This window comes from Tachysurus fulvidraco, chromosome 3, assembly GCF_022655615.1.
Source record: "Tachysurus fulvidraco isolate hzauxx_2018 chromosome 3, HZAU_PFXX_2.0, whole genome shotgun sequence".
Lineage (NCBI taxonomy): Eukaryota > Metazoa > Chordata > Actinopteri > Siluriformes > Bagridae > Tachysurus > Tachysurus fulvidraco.
In genome coordinates this window covers 13,002,486-13,030,086 of record NC_062520.1, presented here as the reverse complement: position 1 = coordinate 13,030,086, position 27,601 = coordinate 13,002,486, and the positions used below count along the sequence as shown (strand labels likewise).

Here is a 27,601-nt window from a genome sequence, read left to right as displayed (position 1 = left end):
CATAATAGGACAACTTGAATTGGTGATTTGATTCTATTCTTCCTTGCACAACTGCTCTAGACCCATCAAATCGCCAGCTCTCTCAATGCCATTCCACAGGATTTCCTTTGTTGACTTGGATTTGGACTTTGAGTTAGCATCATGATGATTGGTGAGATTGCTCTTTGTCTATAGCTGAAGAGACCTAACGCTTTTTGTTTTTTTTTGTATTGCCAGAGCACATTTGGTTTTGGAGCTATCCATGATTTCTTCTACCTTGACTAAAGCCCAATGGCAGCTGAAGGGAAACCTACTATAGCACAATGCTGCCACCACCATGCTTCACTGTGGGTATGGTTTTAGAATTCTGCTTCTGCCCCAAAACTTCTACCTTAGTTTTATCAGACCATAACACATTGACATCTATCAAGCCACCTTACCCAACAGCCCAGACATGTAAAGAACAGTACAGATTATGGTCATGCAAGAAATCGAGTTGCCAATTGTTCATTGTTCAGTTGTACATCAGAAACTTCAGAAACAAACTCTTTAATAAACCAAGGATCAACAGTCTGGTGAAAATAAGATGTCATAAAAATGCTACAGAAACCACTGATTTATATTTGGGTTTAATCAGCATTAATCATACTTTAGTGATGACAGCTGTATGATACTTACTTTTGTATGAGTTTGAAAGTGACTGGTTAATTCTGAGGAGCACATTGTCCGTTATAAAAAAAAAACACTTGTGAAAACTAAAATGTTTCTATTTGTTACTACATGAAATAATTGGTGTTGAATGATCTGATATGATTTATCTTGTTTTCAGTTATATTAGCAAGTGTGTGCTGTGTAGTTGTGTTTATACCTTAAACTCTATATAGTTTGAGTAGCTGGGCAAATCGTGTATTAATTACTATTTGACTCACCACTGGTACAAATCTAAACTAATCAAAAACAATCAAACAAAAAAAAGATACAAGAGTAGACTTTTTGGTAAGACAAAATGGTAAGAGAGTAGACTTTTCACATCATCTTCAGGCAAAGCTGAATCTGCCATGTGGCCACATCGGTGTCGGAAACAAATGAAGCCAGCCTCAGCAGCTCCAAACCCGAAGCACAATCTTGAAATACATTCGCATTTTCTTACAGAACAGTTTAATTGCGATTTTCAACACTCACCCAAGAATACAAACTGTCTCTACGACAGGGGTGGCCAACCCGTGGCTCCCGAGTCGCATGCAGCTCTTTTTTGTTCGCTTCGCTCGAGTTCAATGCGGTACTTTCCTCAAACGCGCATGTGAGTGGGATGAAAATACCTTTCCCAGCAGGAGCAAGATCATTTGAGTAAACAATTTGTGTCAAGTTCGCTCTCAAAATGGCAGGGGAAAAAGGATGATGTTCATGTGTGCCCATGTGCATGATGTGGCTCTTTGCGGTAACTCAGTAAAAAATGTGGCTCTTGGTCTCTGACTGGTTGGACACCCCTGGTCTTTGGAAATGTAGAATCCTATCAAACACTATAGAGATAAAGGGAATGGAATCACAAAGCAATGGGGTTCATCTAGGGCACATCTCTTAGTGAATCAATGCACAATGAAACGGCACTATTGGATGTGAAATAACCACAGCCATTAATTTCAATCAATTTTCCAGTTCTAAGAAAACAACAAATGCACTTAAAATTCACTTATTATGGATGTCCAATGCAATTTCTTGGGTAATAAAAATGTTAATGTGAAATGCATTTTTATTGTAAAATTTAAAAAAAAAAAAAAAAAAAGTGTTAAAATTTTCTTGTTAAAAAAATTGCAGTCTGCACAATTGCAACTTTCAAAGATGTTTTACAGTATTACTTTTTCAGAGAAATGAATGTGTGGTTCTGCACTGCTGATATAGACACGGATGTGCTTTACATTCTACATGGTTCCCAAAAATATAAAAAAATAACAACTTAATAGAACAGACATATCTGCATGTCTGCCTCATTCTTGAATTTACATAGGGCATAATTGTGACCTTGAATAACTGCTTCACATATTTTAAATCTTTATTAATGGAATTCAACTACTGCGCTACGATTATTAAGTTCTAACTGCTGCTTACCCGGTTTACATCTTCACAAATATTTATCATGCACAGAGTATGTTGTATAGTGTTTCCTGTACACCTTATTTTCTGTATTTACTGAATACGCACTGTGTGTCACAGCTACCAGTCCTGTTAAATGTAGCCTGGGGAGAGGCATGATTCATTCCTAATCTGTCTGTGATGCCGACAAACAGTGATGGCAAAACATACTTGTCTTGTCTTGACTTGACTTGATGTTTCTGGTTCGCTCTGATCTGCGAGAGAATACTTTTAAATAAAGATGTCTAAGGAGAAAACTGTTTACTGTTTATTGTACTGTTGGGCTTGGGCTCATGGATGCTGGGTTAATTGATTGTGGTGTATAAAACTGTATATAAAATAGTATAAATCCTCATTAATCAATAGACATCAGCAGTCTATTTTTTTATTTAATCTATACTTTCTCATTGCATGCATAGGTGTGTGCGTCTCTTTAATTGCGCACACAGACATACACGCACACTAAATCTCTCTAATGAGTGCTCAAGACCATTAAGTGAGTAATGATACTTCCCTTATTTCTCCCTCACCCTGCAAACTACTCACACACTCCTCGCTCTCACTCAGAGAGAGAGAGAGAGAGAGAGAGAGAGAGAGAGAGCTCTACTGCATTGCAAACAAGGGTATCTGTGAAATTCACAGGAACAAACTGGCCCACCTTGATATGCCAAACATCTGACAATGAGACAACATAGAAAAACATCCACATAAGGCAGACACAGTTCTAGTGTTTGGAAAATAAAATCTGCCACAGAAAATATGTCCTACAAAATATGTCACAAAAAAAAAAAAAATACCAACACATCAGTCTACTCTAAGATGCTGACAGCTAGAGTCACTTTTGATAGAGATCTATTCTAATAGCCCTCCAACACAAAAATGAAATGTTTACCATCTAAGCACAATGAAGAGAATTCCAAACAAATCCTTCAAGCAATGCTGAAAGTCAAGGACATCCCGAAGGTTAATTCATATCTGCACTAAGCCCATTTCATCAATTTTCATAAGATGCCAATAATTAACAATACACAACATTAATCAAATGCTTACTGTTAAGTTGATTGCAGAAGCTGTTTAGAAGGCAGGTTCATTCAGATGACTTTATTGTTGTCATTCTCTTTGATGTATGTGATTTAACAGGATCTAATAATTCTAATAATGATTGTTAATATTTTGCTTTAAAAGGAAAACTAAATGTGCTCTAAAACCAAATCTAAAACGAAGCCCATTTACCGCACACAAAACCAGCTGGGGATCAGATTGGAAAATAAATAAAAAACATTTTGTGATTTATATTTCAGGCCCAAAAGGATACTTTGGTGCTGGTTGGGACATTAATGCAATTCGGATGCTTTTATAGTGAAGTACTGGCAGTGCTCATCAACAAAGGTCCCTAGCTGTGATTTATAAAATCCCCGGCTCATATCTACAGATCGAGGACATCCTGTTACACATGCAATCAGGGAACAAGACCCAGTCAAATCAGCTGGCTGCTGTGCAGACTCTCTCAGCTGGAAAGATCTGGAGCTGAGAGGGATAGGGTCGATTTGACACAGCGCAAAAAGGAAGGTAAATGTATAGACCTCATAAGCAGGACAACTCAATGAGCGCTGCTTGAAATAGAGATAACCTGCATGAGTCGAAGTTCTGTACTTGATTGCAGGAACAAGTACTGATTGACACTATAAAATCCACAACCCAGTTATTCAGCCAGGACATGGTCATTTCACGTCAGAGAAGCAGCGTCTGTGCAAGTACTTCTGGACAAACACTGCTATTGTTGAAACATAAAAGGAACATTTAGCATGTCCAACACACAAGAAAAGCAATACATCCCAAGGTATACAGGTTACCGGGAGGTTACTAGTTAGTGGTTACTGCACTGGATTCCATTTTATTACTATACACAAAAAAGGCTTTCATTTTTCAAGAAATTTTCTTTCAATATTTCCTAAAATAGGTCAAACGTTCATTCTCTTAGCTCAAATTAACTTCTCACTTGTACCTCCAGCTATAGCATTGGAAACCAACAGCAGCAACACAGATTCATTTACATACATTAGATTTCAAATTTATCTAACACACCTATATCCCATGCCATGAATAATTCTGTTGAGGTTCTGTAGAAGCCTTTTCTGCAGAGATTTTATCGGCCAGCAGGTTGGAAATTTTTACCCAAAATTTTATAAAAAGGTAGGATTTTTACCTTCTGGCTTTAGCTATGTTGAGAAATCCGCACACCTGATGCTCAAACAGCAGCTCAAAAAGGTAAACCCTTGAGAGCTGCTCCCCCAGACATGACTCAGGTTGGACAGGAACAGAAAAAGGCTTTTCAATGTTTTAGAGTTAGAATTCTAAATCATTGGAATGAGGCCAAAACAGGAATAGGTCAGGTACCAACTTTATATTTAACTTTAAAAGCAGGGCACACAGAGCTAATCTAACTGTCCGTCCATCTCTCTGTCTAAAATAACTGACATCAAATGAGATCTAGTCACACTTTATATGTCAAGGAGAAAAACTGTGCCTGCAGCTCCAGCTTTAATGTTCAACACAGAAACCACTTCATAATAAGATGAGACTAGTAGCCATGCAGCATAAATTCATTTCCTCATTTCAAATTGGCAAAGGATGGATATGGTCAATTAAGATGTGTGAAACTGGCTGTTTGAACACTGAGAAACAAAATCACACTAAAGATGTGTTACAATTTGGCACTCCAACTATTTAAAAGGCATAACAGGAACAGAGAGCTATAATCAGACAGATCTCTCGAACAGCTAGATCTCAGATCTCAAGCCAACAGGATGCTTCACAATATTTCAGCAGTGTTTTGAGTCCCTGTGTATTGGGTTTTCCATTTTTTAGTGCAAATCACAGAACACTGGATCATTACAAGCTGCCCTAAACTATGGGCTTTAGGTATCTTTTAACCTTTCAAAGATGGAATTACTTTTCCAGATGGCAGAATTCACAGAGGCTCAAATAATAACCAGATTTGTCTGTAATTGTGTTTGGAGGTTGATTAAACTACATAAACAGATTTAGCAAACACTGGAAGACGTTTATCAAGCTGATTTATTTTTCATACGAGTACAAAACTTGTATACATAGAACCGGAAAAAAGAATCTTGCATCTTGCCTGTGTTTCTGAGTGTGTGTAAATTCATACATAAGACCTGATCAAATCATTTAATGTACATGGACTACTGTAAACAGAGAATAAATTTCAAGTTATTTATTTTATTGAGTCTCTATCAGCCTCAAATCCTCTAGCTAGGTAACCATATTGGCATAAATTAAGGAATATATATATTTAAAAATAAAGAAATACAACAAAACATGACACTAATTAGAAAATAGTTTTTAATCAAACTAATCATTCAATTACAACAAAAGAAGTTCCGCCATATAAACTGAAGACAAGACAGTGTCTTCAAAATATTTCATAATTATTTAGAGCTATTTTTTATGAATTATTATTATTGTCATTATTATTAATAATAATTTAATAATCATAAAACGTAAACAAATGCCACAACTGACAGAAGGCTTGCTTATTAATAATAACAATAATAATAAGCAAGCCTTCTGTCAGTTGTGGCATTTGTTTACGTTTTATGATTATTAAATTATTATTAATAATAATGACAATAATAATAATAATAATAATAATAATAATAATAATAATAATAATAATAATAATAATAATAATTCATAAAAATTGTTCTAAATAATTATGAAATATTTTACTGCCATAGAGGTTAGTCAAAAATGTCCTCTTCATCTTTTACCCTGATCGCTCATTTATGCTCCCATCTGTTTGTGCACTTAAACTGTTAGGGACTTTTGTGGGCATCACTACATAGACGTGAGTTGTGTTGGGAACATGCTTTGCACATTATGCAAATGCATTCAAGTGTGGAGAAAAATCTTTAAAAAATAATTTTTAATCAGGGGCAAAGATTCATAAATGAAGCTCATTGTCTTAAGACTTACGCCCTATTAGGATTTGAATACCTGTCCATATATAATAATATTCTGTACACAACACCTTTGATATAAAACATCTGGATGGTAATTCAATTAGGCAAAAACCAGGCTTCCAAGGGAAGGTTGTTTTTCTTATGAATGGACACCAGGATTTTACGGACGTTTGTTTTGCCTGGTCATGAGGCATTTTTCTATTATAAATATAGATTAAAATTAAGTACAGGCTTAAGTACAACAATAATCCAGGGTTAGCTGAGAGCAATACAACTGCTTGTTCTTTTTCTATTGCTAAAAATCTAGAAAGGATAATGTGACATATGTTAATATGACACGGATTTTTAACATGTAGATGTCATTATAATAGCTTTTTATAATCACTATAACTACTGAGTGCCGGTGAGACAACAGTCTTCTGACTTCTCTATTCAGGAAGTGTTTCATGTGTATATACACAGCTTGGATAACTAAATGCATCAGTTAAAAACTTTTTGAAATCCAATCCTGAAGATAGCATCTGCTGAAAATTCACAGACGTGTCTGCCTTAAATGTGTCTAAAAAATCTGAATACCACCACGTTGTAAAAAGTAACCTGGACTATAAATTCTCTTACGGAAAAAGTGAGAGAAAACAGTGACATGGCCAAGGAGGATGGAAATAATGTACTTTTATTTTTATGTTGATACAGTATGTGCCCAACCTTTGCCTTTATGTTTTTCTCTCAGTATTGGGAAAAACTCTTGTCTGTCATAATCATGTACAGTGCAGACATAAAAGTCTTAAATATTATTATATGCAGGCTTCCTAAAGCATTACAAATGTTCTGTACCCAGGGAGTGCTTTAATTTAAGGTTTTGTCAGTGCTGAAACTGCTTGGGTTGTGTATAAACTCACCTTAGCATAGTTGGTGGTTTTGATGAACCACTGCCTGAGGAGCTTCTGCTCCACACGGGCTCCAGACCGCCACGAGCAGCCGTTTTCATCCACCTGCTCATCAGCCAAGACTGTCTGATCCACTGGGTCCCAGTTCACCAGCGCCTACAGACACACACAAGTTGGTATTAATTATATTTTATCGCTCTATGAGCAAAAATCTGTGAGCTAACTAAAGACACTCTAGACACTGTGTATCTGTGCATTGATGTCTTGGGGGAGTTAAAGTCATGTTGCCAGGCAGGAGAACACAGCTTCCCACTCTTTCGCTGAGGTGGAAGAAACTAGAAGAGATCATATTTCCTGGCTCTGAATTCAGGCTTCAGTCACATCTCATGGCCACATTTAATCTACATAATTTATACCGCCACATCAGTATGTGATGAAAGAAAGGACACTAAAGCCTACGTAAATTCAAATCACACCAGAATGCTTTATCACATAAGCATGTGTGAACCTCACACCAGAGATGGACAGAATCACAGGAAATCTTGTTTGAGGACATCCAAAAAAAAAACCCTCAGTGTTTATTTTTTAGACAATAGTCCCTTATGTTCTAGTAAGTAAGTTCTGTCCAAAGTTCCCACCACATTCTCTTAATGTGTAAACAACACACTATGTCTAGAGGATAGAAAGTCACACTTCCAGCATGTGTCCCACTCTCACACTCCTAACAATGTACACACTATACTTAGACATACTCAATTGAATATATAATTCACTTTATTCTCCATATATTTCAGAAATAAAATGTCTTAAAGTTTTACTTAAAATAGCATTTTTTTCTAAAATAAATAAAATTAGACCAATAAACAAGTCGATTTAAAAGCCTCTAGTTTGAAGCTACCTCATGAAGGAGATGCAAATACTGTACTGCTAAGAATTTATATTTACAATATTTATTTTATATATTCTTTCTAAAATAGCAGTATAGTAAAAAAATTAGTAGTGTATATGCTGACATCCCTTTGCAGTAACACACTAATACTCCTACACGTGTTTGTTGAAGGTTTTTTCCCCCAATACTATACTTATGCTTTATAGTTAAAAGACTTAAAGCTTCTGTGTTGGTAACCCTTTATGTTAGGAAAGACTGCTGTCATATCTTACCTCCTTCTGATAGGCCAATCCTGCTTCATAAAGCTTCACAAACAAGTACTGCGTCCACTTGTAATAGTCAGGCAAGCAAGTAGTGACTTCCTATCAACAGATTGGAATTAAAAATTGATTTCTTTGCAACTTTAATCACATTTTCATTCAAACAATATGGGCAAGTACAATCAATGTAACAGCACTTAGAAGGTTTGTAGATTATTCACATGATCATGTAACCAGCTTACTTTGAAATATTATACAAGTTTAATATAGCTATCAGATTTGAAGAGATAAGTTTTTTAAAAATCAGTGTTCACCAGTTGAAAGGCAATGATATGAAACGTTACGCTTTTCTATATCTGTGCATATGGACAAACATAACCATAAAAAGAAATCATTTCCGAATCAAAAAATAGACTATTTGAAAAAGAACAGCATTGTGTGCAATTTGCAATCATAAATATTTCCAAATCAATATTTAGTTTTCATCTGACTTGACAGCTGATTCATTGGCAGCCCCTGTATTAGCAATACTTCTTTACTTTACAAACTATTAAGTATTAGTTTAAAATAGTATAATTGTATGTAGTCCCTGTATCTCATGAGAAGGAAATATAGGGCCATTCTTTGCCATTTGTAGCGACACTATGGAATCTGATTGTTGACTCTCTCTCATACAAACCAGCTATCAGAATATTTTCATTTAAAAAGTGGTGGTGTTACACATATTTTGTGCTTGTAAACAATAAAGTAAATCAGTGTAATCAGTACACAGTGCCGATATGAAGATCACTAACATGAACTATTTTTCAGTGTGTGCATGATGTGTCAGCTCTGGAAGTTTGGGACATTATTTCGGTTAAGCCTGGGAATACCAGCTGTCTGTTCACATGGTAACCAGTCACTTTCACAAACATGTGCCTCAGGAGCATCATGGCAACATTAACTCAAAGCTTCACAGTCAATAGTTGGGTGATGAAATGATGCAAGCTTAGCAGACTGTACCGAAAGCAGCGTGGATTCTTACCTGTGGAGAAACACACACGTGTCAGATTTCTACCTACTCACCCTGTCCCAATTAAAGCACAGCCCCAGGCTGTTCAGCTGCTCCCGCATGGACTGGATGTTACTGTGGGGAGAATGAGAATGTAAAGTAAAGGTCAGGGACTGGCAAAGATCTCATGGCTTGATGTGTGGGGGATGTGGTAGCCTAGTGGTTAAGGTGTTGGACTACCAATCTGAAGGTTGCAAGTTTTTCTGACACTGTTGGAACCCTGAACAAAGCCATTAACAATCAATTGCTCAGTTGGGTAAAATGAGATAAAATGTAAGCAGCTTTAGATAAGGGAGTCTGCCAAATGCCGTTAATGTAAATGTGTGGTTTATATTAGATTATAATAGACCAGATTATACATAGATCATTCCTAACATACATCAGTCTTAAGAAAGAGAGAACGAGAGAGAGAGAGAGAGAGAGAGAGAGAGAGAGGGTCAGAGAACAGTGAATACTTCTATTATTACAGAGTAGCAATCAGCTGTAGCACCGGGCTCTGTATCGTATTTGACCTCTTTCTATGTACATAAGCATACAAATACACACACTCCACAAATATTATCAAAGCAAATGATGCGGTGCAAACAGTCATGGCATGACAAACAGGATATTAAAAATACAAACAAAACAGATGAGAAAAAAGCATTTACACAGCTACCTCTTAGTCCAGTTTTCAGGGTCGAGGCCACGTTCGATGGCAGCATTCTCAGCAGGAAGGCCAAAAGCATCCCAGCCCATCGGGTTCAGAACCTGCCAATAAATACATAAGGAAATTTAAGACAAAATCAAGCAAAACCAGATTCAATGACGCTGTTCAGAGACCAGGATTTTATTGGTGCTTGAGGAAAGGACTTATCCAAAGGCAGAAGGTTCATCAAGGCCACAGTATATCCTTCTAATAAATCTGCAGCTTCACATCCTATTATTGTGTTATGGAGATTCAGAGGACTAACCTTCAGAATAATGAAATAAAGCCCTTATGAAAGACATTCGTCTTTCAGCCATGATGAAGTAGTAGAATATAGGAGTTATTTATTAGGAGCCAAGTGTCATGTCACATAGTACTAGGTCTTATACAGTGTACCAGTTCCAAGTTAAGATAAAATTGTGATCTGTGGGATGCTGCACCGTTAGTGACAAAATAAAAAAGGAGTACGGCTAATGTCACTTGAAACAAATCCTTTAAGTTTTATGTTAAAATGACACCATGTCATTAGTCTTATCCCTGCGATGATCCCCCCCAACTCCATCTCTCTGTCTCACTGTGGGAATTGTTATAATTAAACATAGACATGAGAGTAAAGAGTCCTATTTTTAATTGCGCTGATCCAGAGAGACTGAGAGAAGCTGAAAAAAAATTAAAAGAATCAGAAAGCTTGCAAAAGGTAAGGAAAGAAGCAAAGTGAGATACAGAGTAAAGGAAAGAGAGAAAAAGAGAGAGAGAGAGAGAGAGAGAGGGAGAGAGAGAGAGAGAGAGAGAGAGGAGACTTCGCCTCTGAAAGGTTGGCCACTTGTGCTGAAGCAGAGGAGAATCAGTATCCTTGGAAACTGCCTGCATCGCATTTGTTAAGCAAAGCTGTTCGCTATGAAGCCAAGAGGGTGCTAAAACTCCACTGTACCGAGAGGTATGAACGACAGGCAAACATGAAAAATATAACACAGCCTGCGCATGCTAATTAGATTGAGGTGGAAATGACAGAATCACCACAAGACAAAGTCATTAGGACAAGCAAATTAACAACCTGTGGCAAAAATGCAGTCACATGTTCACTTAATAATAATAATAATAATAATAATAATAATAATATTATTATTATTAACATATTATTATAAACATCTTATGACCAAACGGATGAAAAGAATTACAAAAAATAGAATAAAAAGCATGTGTGAAAGTGGCATGTAGCTTTACATCAAAAAAAATTCAGTTACTGTACACACACTCAGACACCCCCCCCTTCCACACACACACCTCAATATGCGATGCAGTGACATGATAGAGTCAACCATATTTTTTTCCCTTGCTTTGTTGCAGCTACTTTCATCTTTTTGTCATCATTTGTCTTCTGACTGACTTTAGTCTACTTTACAGTGTAAGTGCTGATGGAAATCAGACAGTTGATTTTTTTTTGCTCAGCCTGAGATTCTTGCCCCTTTATCGTACTGAAATGAATTCACAGTCTTGGTGGTGTGGTACTCTGTGGCAACTTCTGATAGTGAAACTCATGCAATTTCCAAGTATATCATCATTAGGATGAGGGATCTCTAGATGCTGTTTTTCCATCTGAACCCGTGGTAGTACCTCCAAAACAGTTCATTACTGATACGCTTCCGTCATGTCCACTTTCCAGCTGGCTCCTTTAGTTGACTCACTCTCACATCAGGACTCAACATAAAGCATCAGACCCACTGTCATGGGCCATGTGCCAAATGTTTGATCACACAGCCACAAAACACACCACCACCGTATTAATAGACAGCAGCCGGAGAGGGTCTGCGAAGTCAGAAATTGAATCGGTTAACAGTGTCCTCATTATATTCTTTTTCACTATTATATATATATAAAAAATAAAAGAAAAAAGAAAAACCTCACACCATCTGTTGCAGAATGAAAGACAGAGGGATGTTAAATGAAATCAAAGCTAAAATGCCTTAGATACAATCTGAGATTCAAGGCTTTCCTGTCTTGATAACTATAACTTCCATATTGGACTACTATTGGAACTTTTAATACATGCGAGTAAATGAGTGAGAAGCAAATTGATTCTATGAGACAAGGCAAACACAGACAGCTGTGCATCACATAACCAGCAGTGTGTAAAGTTCCAGGTGACTGAACAGATTTAATGTCTACTAGCTTCAGCGTCTACTTCATCTTCAAACTCATTAAATATGTGTGATGTGCTTAGTGATTTATCTGCTGGTTTCTTTGTTTGGTGCTGGATTTTCGTTACCTCTGTATGAAATTAGTGGGTTTGTGCTGCACCGACATCACAGGAAAACTTTGATAATACAGTTATAATGGCATTTAATAGAGGGGAAAATAATCAGTGGTAATGCTCCTAAAAACAAGAAGGCACAGCTTCTTTTCTCACTCTCAATATAAATCACCAACATTGAATGTCCTAGTAATGAGAAATCCAATGTAAAATTAGTGGAGACACAAAAATGTTGCTCTTCGTTCCAGAATGCAATGCATCTGTATGACAGTTGTGGCGAGTTATTACAGACTGGGCTTGGCTAATTAGTGAGATGATAAACGTAATGGTGTTGATAATTTAAAGCTGAAAATGAGCTGTTTGAGAGATGAAGAGGTGAGAGAGCTGTACATACTGAATAAAGCGCTGCTGATATCGGTCTTTAACTAGAGGTGAAGCAAAGGATAAATCGCAGTAGTAGTGGTCTCAGGCAGTTACCCAACACAAAAACAGACCAAAATTCAATGAAATAGGTTTTAATGTATTATTACATTTTGAATAACATTCAATCAATTCATTTTTTGCAATTAAAATTCAAATATTAACTAGATTTGTAAAGTTCGTCACGACAAACTTTGATGTTGGCTTTGATGGTGCAAGTATTCGCAAAGGCCGGTGCATTTTGGAGGCGAGTGGACAGAATGATTGTGAAAGCTACTGGACCGCTAGGGTGCCAATACTTTTGGAGGTGAGCGGACATGAGCATGTGACGTGATCCGAATACCCGTGAGGTAGTTCCCCTCATTGTGCTGAGTGTTTTGATGTGTCACATGTCCATGTTGTGCAAATTTTTAATTTTCACGTGACGTCACGTGACGTTAGTTTTAATTTATTATTACATTTTGAATAACATTCAATCAATTCATTTTTTGCAATTAAAATTCAAATATTAATTATAAATATTGTCATTCAGGGTTGATTTATCCATTAACAAGTCCCAGTTTTCACTTAATAAGTGTCAAAGTCTCGTCTATCTGGTAGCCAGGTACAGCAGTACATGATTGGCATCACAGCACAATTATTGTATTCCTGTTTTTCAAATGGAGTCATGGGACATTATAGCAGAGCACAAGCATGACTCTCAACACAACTGTGTTTGTGCTCGATCATAATAACACGATCAAGCCCTTCAGCCATTCCCTCGCTCCCCCACCAAGCTTCCGTAATAAGGAAATCTGACTGAGCAATGTCAGGCTTCAATTCAATCAGTGTCTTTGGGGCTGCTGCTGCTGCTGCTGCTTCTACAGCCACTGCAACCGTGCTGACACTAAGCCCAGGTCCATTAACTCATCACCTATATAAAGTGCTGCATTTACAAAACCAGCAGCTGCTGCAGGTCCCTGACATGAGCGTGGAGTGGACAGCGCTGGATAATGAGATTATATAAAGGCCACACAGAGGAAGTGCTGGAAAAGCAGACTAAAAGACAGAAAAGTGCAGGGAGGAGGAAAGCCTTAAAACAAATATTTAGAAATAACGACACTAGACATTAAATACAGTCCCATCTGAAAGTATTGGAAAGGCAAAGCCAATCCTTTTGATTTTGCTGTATACCGAAAACATTTGCATTTCAGATCAAACTGATTATGAGAAGATAGATCAGAATTTCAGCTTGTAGTTCCTAATATTTACAGCTAGATGTGTTAAAGGAATTAGAACACAGCACATGGCATTGCACCCCGTTATAACAGTTGAAGATTTGGAAAAATTCTCTGTATAGCAGCTACCTTATGGCCTCTCATACGCTGGAAGTGAGCGATGGTGTCACTGATGGTGTAGACCCTCACATGGCCCATGTGCAGACGTCCAGATGGGTAGGGAAACATGGAGAGGACATAAAACTTCTTCTTCTGGGTGCACTGAGTAACAAATAAAAAAGAAACATTAAAGCCTAAAAAATATTAAAGCCTTTCATTAGACAGTCAAGCAAACTGAAACCCTCAATATATTGCAGGTCGCAGCAAGATGATGCTTTGGCAAATATGTCATATTAAACTCCAATACTAAAGCATGAAGTAGAAAACGAATAAACAACTGGAGATATAACAATCTTTTTTTCACCGTCAGACATAAAACTTGCCAACGGGACCTGAATGTTACCTTCAGTTTATTTTAAATCTATGTGAGAACGTGTTTATATCATATGCAGATTTCCAAAATGATGTTATGCTCAGAGCTGCCTGACACCACACGCACACACATACACACACATACACACACACGCACACACATACACACACACGCACACACATACACACACACGCACATACACACACACGCACATACACACACACGCACATACACACACGCACATACACACACGCACATACACACACGCACACACGCACGCACGCACACACACACACACACACACACACACACACACACACACACACACACACACACACACACACACACACACACACACACACACACACACACACACACACACACACTATAAGAACTTTTAATGATTCATAAAGGCTTGAAGAAGGCTGCTGGTTCAGGAAGCATTAATCAGCTCAGGTCATGAGATGTCTGAATTATTCACAGGCTGCTAAAATGACAGTAAAACTGCTCCAACACAACCCTTCGAAAAGATTCAATTCCCAGGAAAATATGTGAAAGGGGAAAATACACACGAATTTAGGATTAAATGTGGGCTGAAAGTGTAACTAAAGCATATGGCAGTGGTTCATTCAGAACTGGAGAGATAATGGCTCAGTATTTTGTAGTATAGGATCACACCTTTTAGATTAATCCATCTCTTTCACACAGCTTGAGAAAAGAGCACTGCACTATCCAAAATAAATGAAACTGCACATGAAGCTTCAGGTAGACCAGAGAACCATTTATATACGTCAAAGGCCTTTAACGATCTGGCTATGGCTTTAAGGGACAAAGTATTTTTAGAAAATAGGAGTGCCCATGAACATCAATTACAGACAGACAGAAAATCTATTCATCTTCTACAGACATTGACTTAACTGAAGTATTTAAAAAAAACGGTGATGAATTAAATAAACACAAGGAAAGGGACAACAAGGCAGAATACTGAGGTACTGTATATTCCCTGTCCTTTGCTCTGATCCTTTTCATACGTTCATTTAAAAGGATTGGCTTTTGTTATAAGAGCAGATCAGACAAACCTGTTTACTTTCTATATACACATCGATCAAGGCCATCTACACCCACAACTACAACACAAACAAATTCAAGAACTATGCTTTTACTTCAACAACATGTGTCTGTGAGATGAACAAGTAGTGTGTAAAAGCAAGCCCTCATCCATCCAAAATCCATTAAAATCATAATTTTCAACAGTGTTCTGATTATGAAGCCTGTAATTGCAGGGCAAAGTGTGTTTACGGTAATGATACTCATTATACCAGCATGGAGAACCAGAATAAACATAAATATGCGGTTTGTCCCATGTGATATTTTTAAATGAAATGTGTTGTACTTATCAGTAAACATTCTCTACCATAGAACTTGTCCTCAAGTGTCACATACGATAAACTACAGACCCACACTGTAGACTGGTCTTTGTTTGCTCTGTGCAGAATGTAAGCAGTGAGAATATTGGTTATGTTCCATAGACCTGGTATTTGCGTGGCATGTCAAGTGTGCTTTCCAGGCTGAATCCAATGAAATCAGGTTCTTGTGCATGATTAATAATAATAATAATAATAATAATACATTTTATTTAAAGGCGCCTTTCTAACACTCAAGGTCACCGTACAAAAGAAGAAGAAAAACAACAAAAAATAGTTATACAATACTTACATAGAAAAAAAATTGGACCAACATTACAAATCATGATCTAGAATATGCTAAACTAAACAGATGAGTTTTAAGCTGAGATTTAAATGATGAAAGAGAATCAATATTACGGAGCTCAGATGGAAGTGAGTTCCAGAGCTGAGGTGCAGAGTAACTGAAAGCTCTGTTCCCCATCGTTACAAGACGGACAGAGGGAACAATGAAATGAGTGGAAGAAGAAGACCTAAGAGTGCGAGTTGGTTTTGGAGTATGAAGAAGATCAAGAAGATATGAAGGTGCAAGATTGTGGATAGCTTTAAATGTTAGAAGAAGAATTTTATACTTGATACGAAAATGAATGGGAAGCCAGTGTAGCTGTTCCAGAACAGGTGTAATATGATGGATAGAGGGAGTACGAGTGATAATACGGGCAGAAGAGTTTTGAACGAGTTGCAGCTTATGAAGGGTTTTGTGAGGAAGCCCAATAAGAAGAGAATTACAGTAGTCAAGCCGGGAGGTTACTAGACTGTGAATAAGAGTGGTGGTAGATTGAGTGGTGAGAAAGGAACGAAGCCTATTGATATTTCGAAGGTGAAAGTATGCAGCCCGAGTAACATTATTTACATGTGAGGTAAAAGAAAGGGTACTATCAAAGATGACACCAACACTCTTAACCTGAGATGAGGGAGCTATGAGAGATTCATCAATGGAAATAAGAAAATTCGAAAATTTGTTAAGCACAGTTTTTGTGCCTATAATGAGAAATTCTGTTTTATTGCTATTTAGTTTAAGAAAATTTGCTGAAAACCATGATTTTATGTCAATGAGAATCAGAAAGAGCAGATGGAGGGAGTTTGGAATGTGGTTTTGTGGAAAGGTAGAGCTGGGTGTCATCCGCATAGCAATGAAACTTAACCTGATGTTTATGAAAAATATGTCCAAGGGGTAATAAATAACAAAGGGCCAAGAACAGAGCCCTGGGGAACACCAGAGGTAACGGAAACTACAGAAGAGGTGAATGATTTTAGTTGAACAAACTGTGTGCGATCAGAGAGATATGAATGAAACCATTTCAGAGGCGTGTTGGTGATGCCAATAGTGGAAAGCCTGTCTAAAAGAATATCGTGGGAAATTGTATCCAAAGCTGCACTCAGATCAAGGAGAAGGAGGATGGATAGTAAACCAGAATCAGCTGCTATAAGCAAATTGTTTGTGACTCTTAAACGTTTAGAGCTGTTTCAGTGCTATGAAATGATTGGAATACTGTTAGAAGTACCATAATATTTAGTACTTTACTTCACCTTAAGACACCTTAGTTGTGTCCCTCAGTTGTGTACATATGTATGTTTAATGTCAGAAATAGGCCCTGAATACATTTCTTATACATCATACAGTATACTTCCTAATAAATAAATAAATGCTGTATACTTTGAGTAAGTCTCAACAGAAAGTCAATTCTTTTCTGTGAGTGAAACTCAAACCGTTTTAGTACAACATTAAGGAATTTTATAGAGGAAATGCAATGCATTAGCTGATCGTTAATCAATACTGTGGAAATTAGATTACAAAAAATAACAACATGTAAACAGAAGCACTAAAAAACCTCTAGAACTCTTGTTGACGTGGCCTTGGTTTGATTCCCCAGCTACTGAAGAGTTAACGCCGGTCCCAAGCATAAATAATAATGGGAGAGTTGTGTAAGAAAGTTCATCCGATGTAAACCTTGTGCCAAATCTAATTTGTGGACCAGACGATCTACTATGGCTACCCTGAACAGGGAGCGGCCGAAAGAACAACAAAACAGAAACACTAGATAAACAAAGCCAAAATAAATCAGATAATAAAGCATTCACTGCTGCTTATTTAAGAGTTTATTAATAAAGTAGTTTTTAATAATGTTTAATGTGTAAAAATACTAAATGTTACTAATGTGTTAAAATAATGCATCATCCAGGATTTCCAATGTAAATCTGATCTGAAGGGGCATCATCCATTTTTTATTTTCGAGTAGCCAATTATATTCGAGTATTATTGACGCAATTAAAGTTGCAGAAAATCATACTCCCTCATTGTGAGTTTGATATTGCGATATATTTCAAAGACATGTATCAAGTTCTTACACTTGTGGATTGTGTAATATTTAAATAATAAATATTATAATTGATTGAATTTTGAATGATGGGAAGCACAGTGGTGGTGTTGGTAGTGTTGCCTCACAGCTCCAGTGTCAATACTGAGCTCGGGTCACTGTTTATTTGGAGTTTCTCTAGTTCTCCCTGTGTTTACGCAGCACGAATGTGTGTAAATAGTGCCTCAATCCCATCAGACTCCACATCTACCACAACCCATGACCAGGATAAAGCAGTTACTGAGGATGAATAAATGAACTGCAAATGCACATTTTACAGTAATTTGACAGCTCAATAATACACGTACACTAGTAGAGTTATTTTCACAGTGGGGTCTGGGGACTGCCAGGGGTCAGTGAAGCATAGCCAAGTCTATTAGCCATGACTAATTCATTCTGTTAGTCATTCATTTAATTTGTGGAAAAACACAACCTACCATCATCTCGTTTTTTTTCTATTATATAACTGTTAAAGTTATTATCCTTTTGACTGAATAATCAAATAAGCCAATAATTATGTCAAATTGGATGTAACGTGTCAGTAGAGAATTTATGAATAGGAAAATATTACTGTGTTGTGACACTCAAACAATGTACATGAAATACAAGTTTGGAAGATACTCACTCCAGTTTTTACACATTTTGTTGTGTTAAAGATGTAATTAAAATACCTAAATCACTTCTTGTGCCATCAACCTACACAATATAACCTATAATGACAAACTTAAAACAAGCTTTGATTCATTCATTTTCTACCGCTTATCCGAACTTCTCGGGTCACGGGGAACCTGTGCTTATCTCAGGCGTCATCGGGCATCAAGGCAGGATACACCCTGTACGGAGTGCCAACCCATCGCAGGGCACACACACACACACACACTCATTCACTCACGCAATTACACACTACGGACAATTTTCCAGAGATGCCAATCAACCTACCATGCATGTCTTTGGACCAAGGGAGGAAACCGGAGTACCCAGAGGAAACCCCCGACGCACGAGGAGAACATGCAAACTCCACACACACAAAGCGGAGGCAGGAATCGAACCCCCAACACTGTGAGGTGAACGTGCTAACCACTAAGCCACCGTGCCCCCCTACAAGCTTTGATATCTTTTAAAAATGTATTTAAAATAGAAAATCACACTCTCACCCACTCTCAGGTATTTTATTCAGTTCTATAGAAGCAGTTACAAGTTTGAGGCTTCTTGAGTAAATTTCTACAACATGTAGATGTAGACTCTCATTCATCACGTTTGAGAAGCCATGCATTAGTGTACCCATTTCACAGCCGGGAAAGCTAGCGGTAGATTCCAGTATGGCCCAGACACACTCCCTACTTGTTGTCATTGAAGACTTGCCAGGTTGATGATTATTGCCAGGTTGACTAGGCCCTCTAATAGGTTAATTATTGTAGATGCAGTTACACTGAGTAAGGAGAATGTATTTGTGCCCTGTGAGAGTTTAATGTGCACACTTCCCAACACATATTACAGCACTGTAACTTTAAGCGTCTTCACAATGTTGTGCATGCACAAATCCGTAAACAAGCAGAGCACATGGTGGAAGTAATCCATTCAATAATTGAACTAGTTTCACCTGAATAGTTATAGGCTTCACTCTGAATTCTCTTCCATTAGAACCATGACCAGTGTTGATATAATGCAATTCAGTCACCCACCTGCTCCTTCATATCTTTGTGCCACTGCTCCTGGATGCGTCGATGCCACCATGTCTCCACCCTCCGTCTGGTGTCTGCCCTGTAATCTCTCTCCCACACTCCACTTTCGCTGAACATGCTCCGAATCCCAGCCCTGATGGCAGGCGTGGCCGGAATGAACCGAGGACGTAGACATCCTGCTCGCTTCAGCAGTCCCACAGAATACACAGCAAACTGACAAGTTTCATGCATCATGCACCTGGAAAAGAAAAAAACAAAAGTCATTAGGACTTCTAAAGGACATTAATGATGGCTGAAAAATGATGATTAAGTTCACAAGCAATTCATTAGTTTATTATTAAATTACATGTACTCCAAGTACAATTATAAATGGACTAAAATGTGGTGTTTTAACAAAGAAAACATCACTGACGGAGTGAAGTTTTCTGTAAGATGCCGCTTAGTAAACATATTGGAATGAGCCTCTAGTGTCAGCACTTTGTAACAGTCAGTAAGAATTTAGTCTTAGCAAAGTCTTCAGAATTAAGGACATGTTCTGACAAACTGCAGGGATTTTTGCCTTAGTAACATTCCACAACATGGAACAGGATTCTCTAATTAATAAAAATGTTAATGTTGCCAAATTGCTGCAGTATTATAGCAATAAATTCAAATTTTGTCACATATACAAAGAGAAGTCTGTCACTCTGTCGTCACCAAAAATGTTTCACAAAAATTATGGTCTACAAATTATAAAAGAAACCGTAAACACAAGGAGACAGAACTACTGCACTGTAAATCCTCCACTATCACAAAAATACACTACACACTAAACCAACAGGCACCAAAGCCAGCCTCATCACTGTGTGTCACTATGGCAACATGGGATACTGTAAGGGGATTATTAAGCAATCACCTTGGAAACTAGAAATTAAATAATAAAGCAGAAACAATAGCTTTTCATAGGTGCTAATGAAAGGCAATTGCCTTATTTTCTTTTCAATCGGCCACTGAATGTAGTTTTAGCACTTTGTTTCTGGTTTTGCAAATGAGGATCAAAGAGGGTCAAACATCCAGAGATGTGGTGGGGTTTCTTTCGTAATAACACCCAGATCCTCAAGGTAGTTCGATTTGCAGACACAAACATTCTTTAAAGCCTTTAAGTATGCTACTAACTAGGATTCTTTTTGACAGCTCTGCATTAGTGAGGATAAAGGTGTTTTGCAGCAATGATTCTCAACCAAACGCCCACAAGCTTTGAGTCCCAGATCTGCATCGCAGCTGAGTGGTCCAGCTGCTTTTTGCAACATGAAAAATAGGGAGGGAGGAATAGAGTGAATAAGTAAGGAACATGTGTGTCACTAAAAAACTATAAAATACAGAGAGACTGTGTGTGTGTGTGTGTGTGTGTGTGTGTGTGAGAGAGAGAGAGGGAGAGAGAGAGAGAGAGAGAGAGAGAGAGAGAGAGAGAGAGAGTTAGTTGCTATGGTTACAGATCTTTAAAAAGATAATAAATTGAACTGATGATGTGCCACAACAGCTTAGCGGCATCGGAACATGATATTATTATTCTTTAAGATAGAAAAGGAAAATAACTGATAAAGAACCTTCAATAAATTTGAAGCTATCATTGCCTATAATCTCAAGGTTAGTCAACATTTCAACGTGGAGTGCCTTTGCCCTTTAAAGAATACACTGATGGCAGGGACAAAACAAATAAAACAATATATTAATTATTATTTATGTCAAATTTAGATTTTAAGATACTGCATCAACCCAAAATCTTCAAAATAAAATATAGCTTACATCAGTGATTTCTTATCCTGATAATACACTGCAAATACTGCACATTTTGGTGTTTCCCTTGTTCTCAACACAACCTATATTTTTTGTCGTTTCTTTGAAGAAGAAAACAACATCAACACAAGTGCAGTGCACGAGGACACCAGGATCAGGAGTGTGAAACAATGGAGATAACTATATAAGTACAAAACGTTAAGTGCTTACATAAACGAGACAGGCTAACAGACACAGTACTCACAATAACGGCAGTCCCGAAAGATATCTTGAGTCATTCAGACCATTTTAATCTATGTCCAGTCCACATAACGCTCGGTGCATCTTTCTCAGTGGCTGACCAGACAGGTCTCACACCGCTAACAGGGCGCCGCCATGTTGTTCAAAAACAACTTTATTAGTTAAGTTACAAAGACAACCTCAGTGTGGCGCCTTCCTTCTTATCGCACTAAACTATTAAGGAACACCTCATGTTTAATGAAATAGTGTTTATAAAACCTCTATCTAATGACAGCACTGTTAAAAGCCAAATACTTTTAACAGTAACAGTTTCCTCTGACTAAAACATGTAGTTATTATAATAACAACAATAACAATAATAATAATAACAATACTACTACTACTACTACTAATATTATTAATAATAAAAGTATTATTATTATTTATTTGTTTGTTTGTTTGTTTGTTTTTTATGTATCTATTAATTATTGTACCCTGTGAAAGGATATAAGCATATATGCTCATACTCTGTATAATTAAAGCTCAAAATACCTTCCTCTGCTGATGATAGTATTTATTACATATTTAATAAGGATTGCTTTTAAGAAACAGACAGAACCATGTAAAACAGTATTTGAGCTTACAGTATGAAATGGATCTATTTGAGCTGAATTTTCCATAGCTGAAAAATATACTTTTTTAAACATTTCAGCATTTTGATCATGTAAATTTGAAGTATCTCTAATCAGAGGACTTGCTAATCTGTAAATGTACATCTCAGTACATACACTTCACACATAGCAGCAAAGCAATCGAGTGTGAGTTGAAGGTTCGCCTTAGATAGTACCAAGAGAACATAATTTGTAAACAACCTTTGCTTCATCTCATACTGAGAATGATAAATAAGAGTACAAACAAGGCACAAGGCCATTGGCAGACCTCCATCAATCTTAGTACTTGGTATTTTATCATGTAATATGATTACATATAAAAACTGTACTGATAAATCATATGATATGGTTTCTCAGGATAAAGAGAGACCATACACCAGCTAGTGGCAGAGTGTTGACCTCTTACTGGGAATACCTTATAGATGGAAGGAACACTTAACGCAGTGGGCAAGATCTCACTTCAAGAGGAGAAGAAGCCGGAAATTTGTTTTGAATCCATCTATGTGAATAGTTCATAGATGCAAGGTTGCAGAAGTAGAGAAGATTGGATACACTGTGAAAGGTGAGGGGCTGTGTGGTTAAAAGCTTTTAGACTGGCAAATTTGACTGTTGTTTTCTATTTGTAAAAAGGAGAGTAAGCTGTTTTCTTTCAATTATAGCAAATACACAGTTTTGGGGCTCTCAGGAAAGTCTATATCAGGATTCTGGAGAGGAGAAACTGTCATCGCTGAACCTACCCTCAGTGTCACCCAAATGTTGATGAGGTTCCCCCTTTGAATCTGGTACATCTCAAGGTTTCTTCCTTTACCATCAGCTAAGTAAGTTTTTCGTTTCCACAGTCGCCTCAGTCACCTCAGGCTTGCTCATTGGGGATAAATACAAACACATTTAAATATATCTAATATTCATCTTGAATTTTTGTATTATATATTTTTATATTAAACTTTTGTTTTATGCGTATATTCTGTAAATCTGTTTTGAGACAATGTCAGTTGTTAAAAGCGCTATACAATTAAATTTGAATTTGAATTTAAACCTAGAAGAAAGTGTCAGGATGTCCATTCAGACTACTGTTTTGCTTGTTTGCACTGCATTTTGTCTTGCACTGTTTGCTCCAGGTTGCACAGAGGCACTTTATTTGGCTAGAATGAACTTACTTAAGTTCTTAGCTCAGAGAAACGTTGTCTCATTTCACTGTGTACTGCATCAACCATGTATGGTTGAAACAATAAACAATAAAAGCTTCTTGAATTGACTTGACTTTACTTCCACTCATAGAACAGTGGACCGGGGGTCAAAGAGGTATACTAATCCAGACTAGACCAGACAACTTTGTCAGGGATCAAAGAAGTATACTAATCCAGTCTATGTGTTTTACATGTGTTACATGGATATGAAGATGGGCTTTGATTGCATGCCTTGACATTTGTGTCTCTATTTTCATCTTTGTACTCAAGCTGTAGTTAATGACCAAAGGATTTAAACAATAAGTTCAAGTGGCAAAAAATGTGGTTCTTTCAAATAGGTTTGGGGCTCATTTTTTGCAATAGGCTGAGGAGCTCAATAGTCTGGGAGAGCTTCAAAGTAAAGCAGCTGGACTTCTAAATTGAGATAAACAGTTGAGATGGATTGGGAAGGATGTCCCTCGGTCACCTGCTCCCATTGGGATGTATCGGGCATCTCCCACTGAACAGAGAGCTGCAGCTAGACCCAGGACCTGGCTTGGGAATGTGAATCCCTCAGGAGGAGCCAGGATGTTGATGGGCACTAGTAATATATATAGTTCAAGTTCAAGTTCAAGTTTATTTATATAGCACTAGCACATTTACAAACAGCCACACGGCTGACCAAAGTGCTTCACAGTGCGTTTGATATTTCAGATACACTTAAAAAATACACAATAAGATAGTACAAGAAACTAAAATAAGAATTATTTAAAAAAAAAATAGCCAGTTTAAGACCATAAGATATAACAGACATAAAACCCTGGGCAATCATGAATCCATAATGAGTTCCATAATTTAGGACCAGCCACAGAAAAGGCACGCTCTCCTCTACGCTTGAGCCGTACACGAGGGACAACCAACAAAGCCTGGTCAGATGAACGGAGACTTCTAATAGGAAAGTAGGGATGAAGAAGTTCAGATAGGTAGAGAGGAGCGGTATTATGAAGAGACTTATAAAATCTTAAAATCTATTCTCTGAGAAATCGGAAGCCAGTGTAGAGATTTGAGAATGGGAGTGATGTGTTCATGTTTGCGACAACTAGAGAGAAATCTGGCAGCAGCATTTTGAACGAGATGGAGACGCGTAATCTGAGTTTTAGATATACCGCAATATAAAGAGTTACAGTAATCTAAGCGAGAGGTTATAAACGCATGAACAGCCATTTCTAAGGTCTTAGGGTTAAGAAAATGTTTAATTTTGGAGAGAATCCACAGTTGGTAGAAGCTAGACCCGATAACGGACGAGATGTGTTTGTCAAATTTTAAATTCTGATCAATAAAGATGCCAAGATTCTGCACCCGTGAAGATCTAAAAACAGATAAACTCTCTAGATTGAAGCTTGAGGACTGAGAGTTCTCATTTGGGCTAAACATTATTACTTCAGTCTTTTCTTCATTTAAAAACAGGAAATTTTGTGCCAGCCAAAATTTAACCTCTTCTAAACATTTTCGAAGAGATGAGATTGCTGAAGGATTGTTTTTCCTAATTGGTAAGTAGATTTGGGTGTCATCAGCATAGAAATGAAAAGATACACCGTGTTTCAGGAAAATAGAGCCCAGGGGTAGCATGTATAACGAAAATAGAGAAGGAGCTAAAATAGAGCCCTGTGGAAGGCCATAGGACAGCGCGGCAGGGGCGGAGGAAAAGTTACCCAGTTTCACTATGAATTTTCTGTCATTTAGGTATGACTGAAACCAGCTCAAAACATTTGCTTTTAGACCTACCCAGGTCTATGGTATCAAAAGCAGCTGATAAATCTAAAAGAATAAGAACCACAGAATCTCCGGAGTCAGTAGAAAGATAAATGTCATTTAAAACTCTCAAAAGGGCAGATTCAGTACTGTGAGCAGACCTAAAACCCGATTGAAAAACCTCATAGATACAATTGTTATTCAGAAAACTTTGAAGTTGATTTAGCACAATTTTCTTCAGAATTTTTGACACGAAAGGCAAGACAGAGATAGGTCGAAAGTTTTTTGAATAGAGGGGTCCAATGAAGGCTTCTTGAGCAAGGGAGTAACAGTGGCAACCTTTAGGTTGGCAGGGACTGAGCCAGTTTGCAGGCACTTGTTCATCAAAGACAGCAGGCCTGGACCAATTGAGTGAAAGATTTGCTTTAAAAATTTTGGGTGAATTATGTCACTGGGACAAAATGACGGTTTGAGCTTGTCAATCACCTCCTTCAGTTGCTGGAGGTTGATGAGCTCACAAGCGTTAAAAAATGCAGAGACATCTGACGTGATTGGGGAAGAGATAGGGGTTATAGTGGGCCGAACACTTAGCCTTAGTTTAGTGATTTTGTCACTAAAAAATCTTGAGAAACCTTCACAGACAGAAACAGAGGCAACAGGCATAGATTTAACAGAAGGATTTGTCACAGATTTAATGATAGAAAACAATACCTTAGGTTTAGAGTGGTTTCTTTCAATTAAAGAAGAGAAATAAGCGGCTTTCGCAGATTTGGCTATAGACTGGTAAGTTGTAAGAGAGTCTCTAAATATCTGAAGAGAAACATGCAGCCTGTCCGTTTTACCATTTACGTTCTGCCTTTCTGCAAAGTTGTCTTTGGAGACGGGTCTCAGCATTTTGCCAAACTTCAGATTTTAATTTTTTCTTGCGAGGTTTGAGAGGAGCAGTTGCATTTGTAATCTCAAGCCAGGCAGAGTTTAAGACTCCAAGATGTTGGTCAGCATCCAAGTCAGGTAATGGCTGCTCCAGGAGCAACTGTGAGCAGCATTTGGCAAAATACATTTACATTTACATTTACATTTACAGCATTTGGCAGACGCCCTTATCCAGAGCGATGTACATAAGTGCTTAAATCTCTAACACTGAATACATTAATGCTGGTTCACTAGGTTACATACTTAAGATACCATGGATTTAAAACATTTGTTCAAAGTTAATGAAAAAGTGTGAGTTTTTTTTTTTTTTTTTTTTTTTTTAATGCAAAGGATAAGGAAAGAAGTGCTAGTTGAAGTGCTTCCTGAATAAGTAGGTCTTCAACCGCCGCTTGAAAATAGCCAGTGACTCAGCTGTCCGGACCTCTATGGGAAGTTCATTCCACCACCTTGGTGCCAGTACAGAGAAGAGCCTTGTAGTATACTTGCCTCTTACCCTGAGAGATGGTGGAACCAGTCGAGCAGTGCTGGTAGATCGGAGGTTGCGGGGTGCAGTGCGAGGAATGATGAGGGCTTTGAGGTAAGAGGGAGCTGGTCCATTTTTGGCTTTGTAGGCCAGCATCAGTGTTTTGAACCGGATGCGTGCAGCTACTGGAAGCCAGTGGAGGGATTGCAGCAGCGAGAACTTTGGCAGGTTGAAAACAAGCCGGGCAGCTGCATTTTGGATCATTTGCAGAGGACGGATTGTGTTCATAGGTAGACCTGCCAGCAGTGCATTGCAGTAATCCAGTCTAGAAATGACAAGAGACTGAACAAGTACCTGGGCAGTCTGTGTGGACAAAAATGGCCGAATCCTTCTAATGTTGTAGAGAAGAAACCGACATGAGCGAGGCACATTTGCAACATGAGAGGAAAAGGACAGTTGATTGTCCATGGTTACCCCAAGGTTGCGAGCTGTGGCTGAAGGGGAGATCAGATCGTTGTGCAAGGATATAGAAAGATCATGACCTGGGGATGAATCACCTGGGATGAACAGCAGTTCAGTTTTGCTAGGATTGAGCTTTAACTGATGAGCAGTCATCCATGATGAAATTTCTGCCAGACATGCTGAGATCCGGTTAGAAGCTGTGGCATGTGAGGGTGGGAAAGAGAAGATAAGTTGTGTATCATCAGCATAGCAGTGGTAAGAGAACCCATGTGATGAAATAACTTCCCCAAGAGAGTGAGTATACAGGGAGAAAAGAAGAGGACCAAGTACTGAGCCCTGTGGGACGCCAGTGGAGAGTCTGCGTGGAGCAGATGTCACTCCCCTCCATGTTACTTGATGTGAGCATCCTTCCAGGTAGGAGGCAAAC

The 27,601-nt window shown here is 37.9% G+C and overlaps 1 protein-coding gene across 2 annotated transcripts in view; it reads right to left on the bottom strand.

The window, feature by feature from the left end:
- Window positions 1–21,915, bottom strand: part of lars2 (leucyl-tRNA synthetase 2, mitochondrial) — a 45,148-nt gene extending 23,233 nt beyond the window's left edge. The window contains exons 1-7 of one of the 2 annotated variants that reach the window (XM_047811587.1): window positions 21,753–21,915; window positions 19,733–19,970; window positions 13,888–14,019; window positions 9,841–9,932; window positions 9,197–9,257; window positions 8,144–8,233; window positions 6,995–7,138 (exon numbers count right to left, since the gene is read on the bottom strand). In XM_047811587.1, the coding sequence (XP_047667543.1) occupies window positions 6,995–7,138; window positions 8,144–8,233; window positions 9,197–9,257; window positions 9,841–9,932; window positions 13,888–14,019; window positions 19,733–19,966 (753 nt within the window). In that variant the 5' untranslated portion in view covers window positions 19,967–19,970; window positions 21,753–21,915. The remainder of the gene's footprint in view (window positions 1–6,994; window positions 7,139–8,143; window positions 8,234–9,196; window positions 9,258–9,840; window positions 9,933–13,887; window positions 14,020–19,732; window positions 19,971–21,752) is intronic. The other variant, XM_027149855.2, reaches the window with a different exon arrangement.
- Window positions 21,916–27,601: the final 5,686 nt, after the last annotated feature.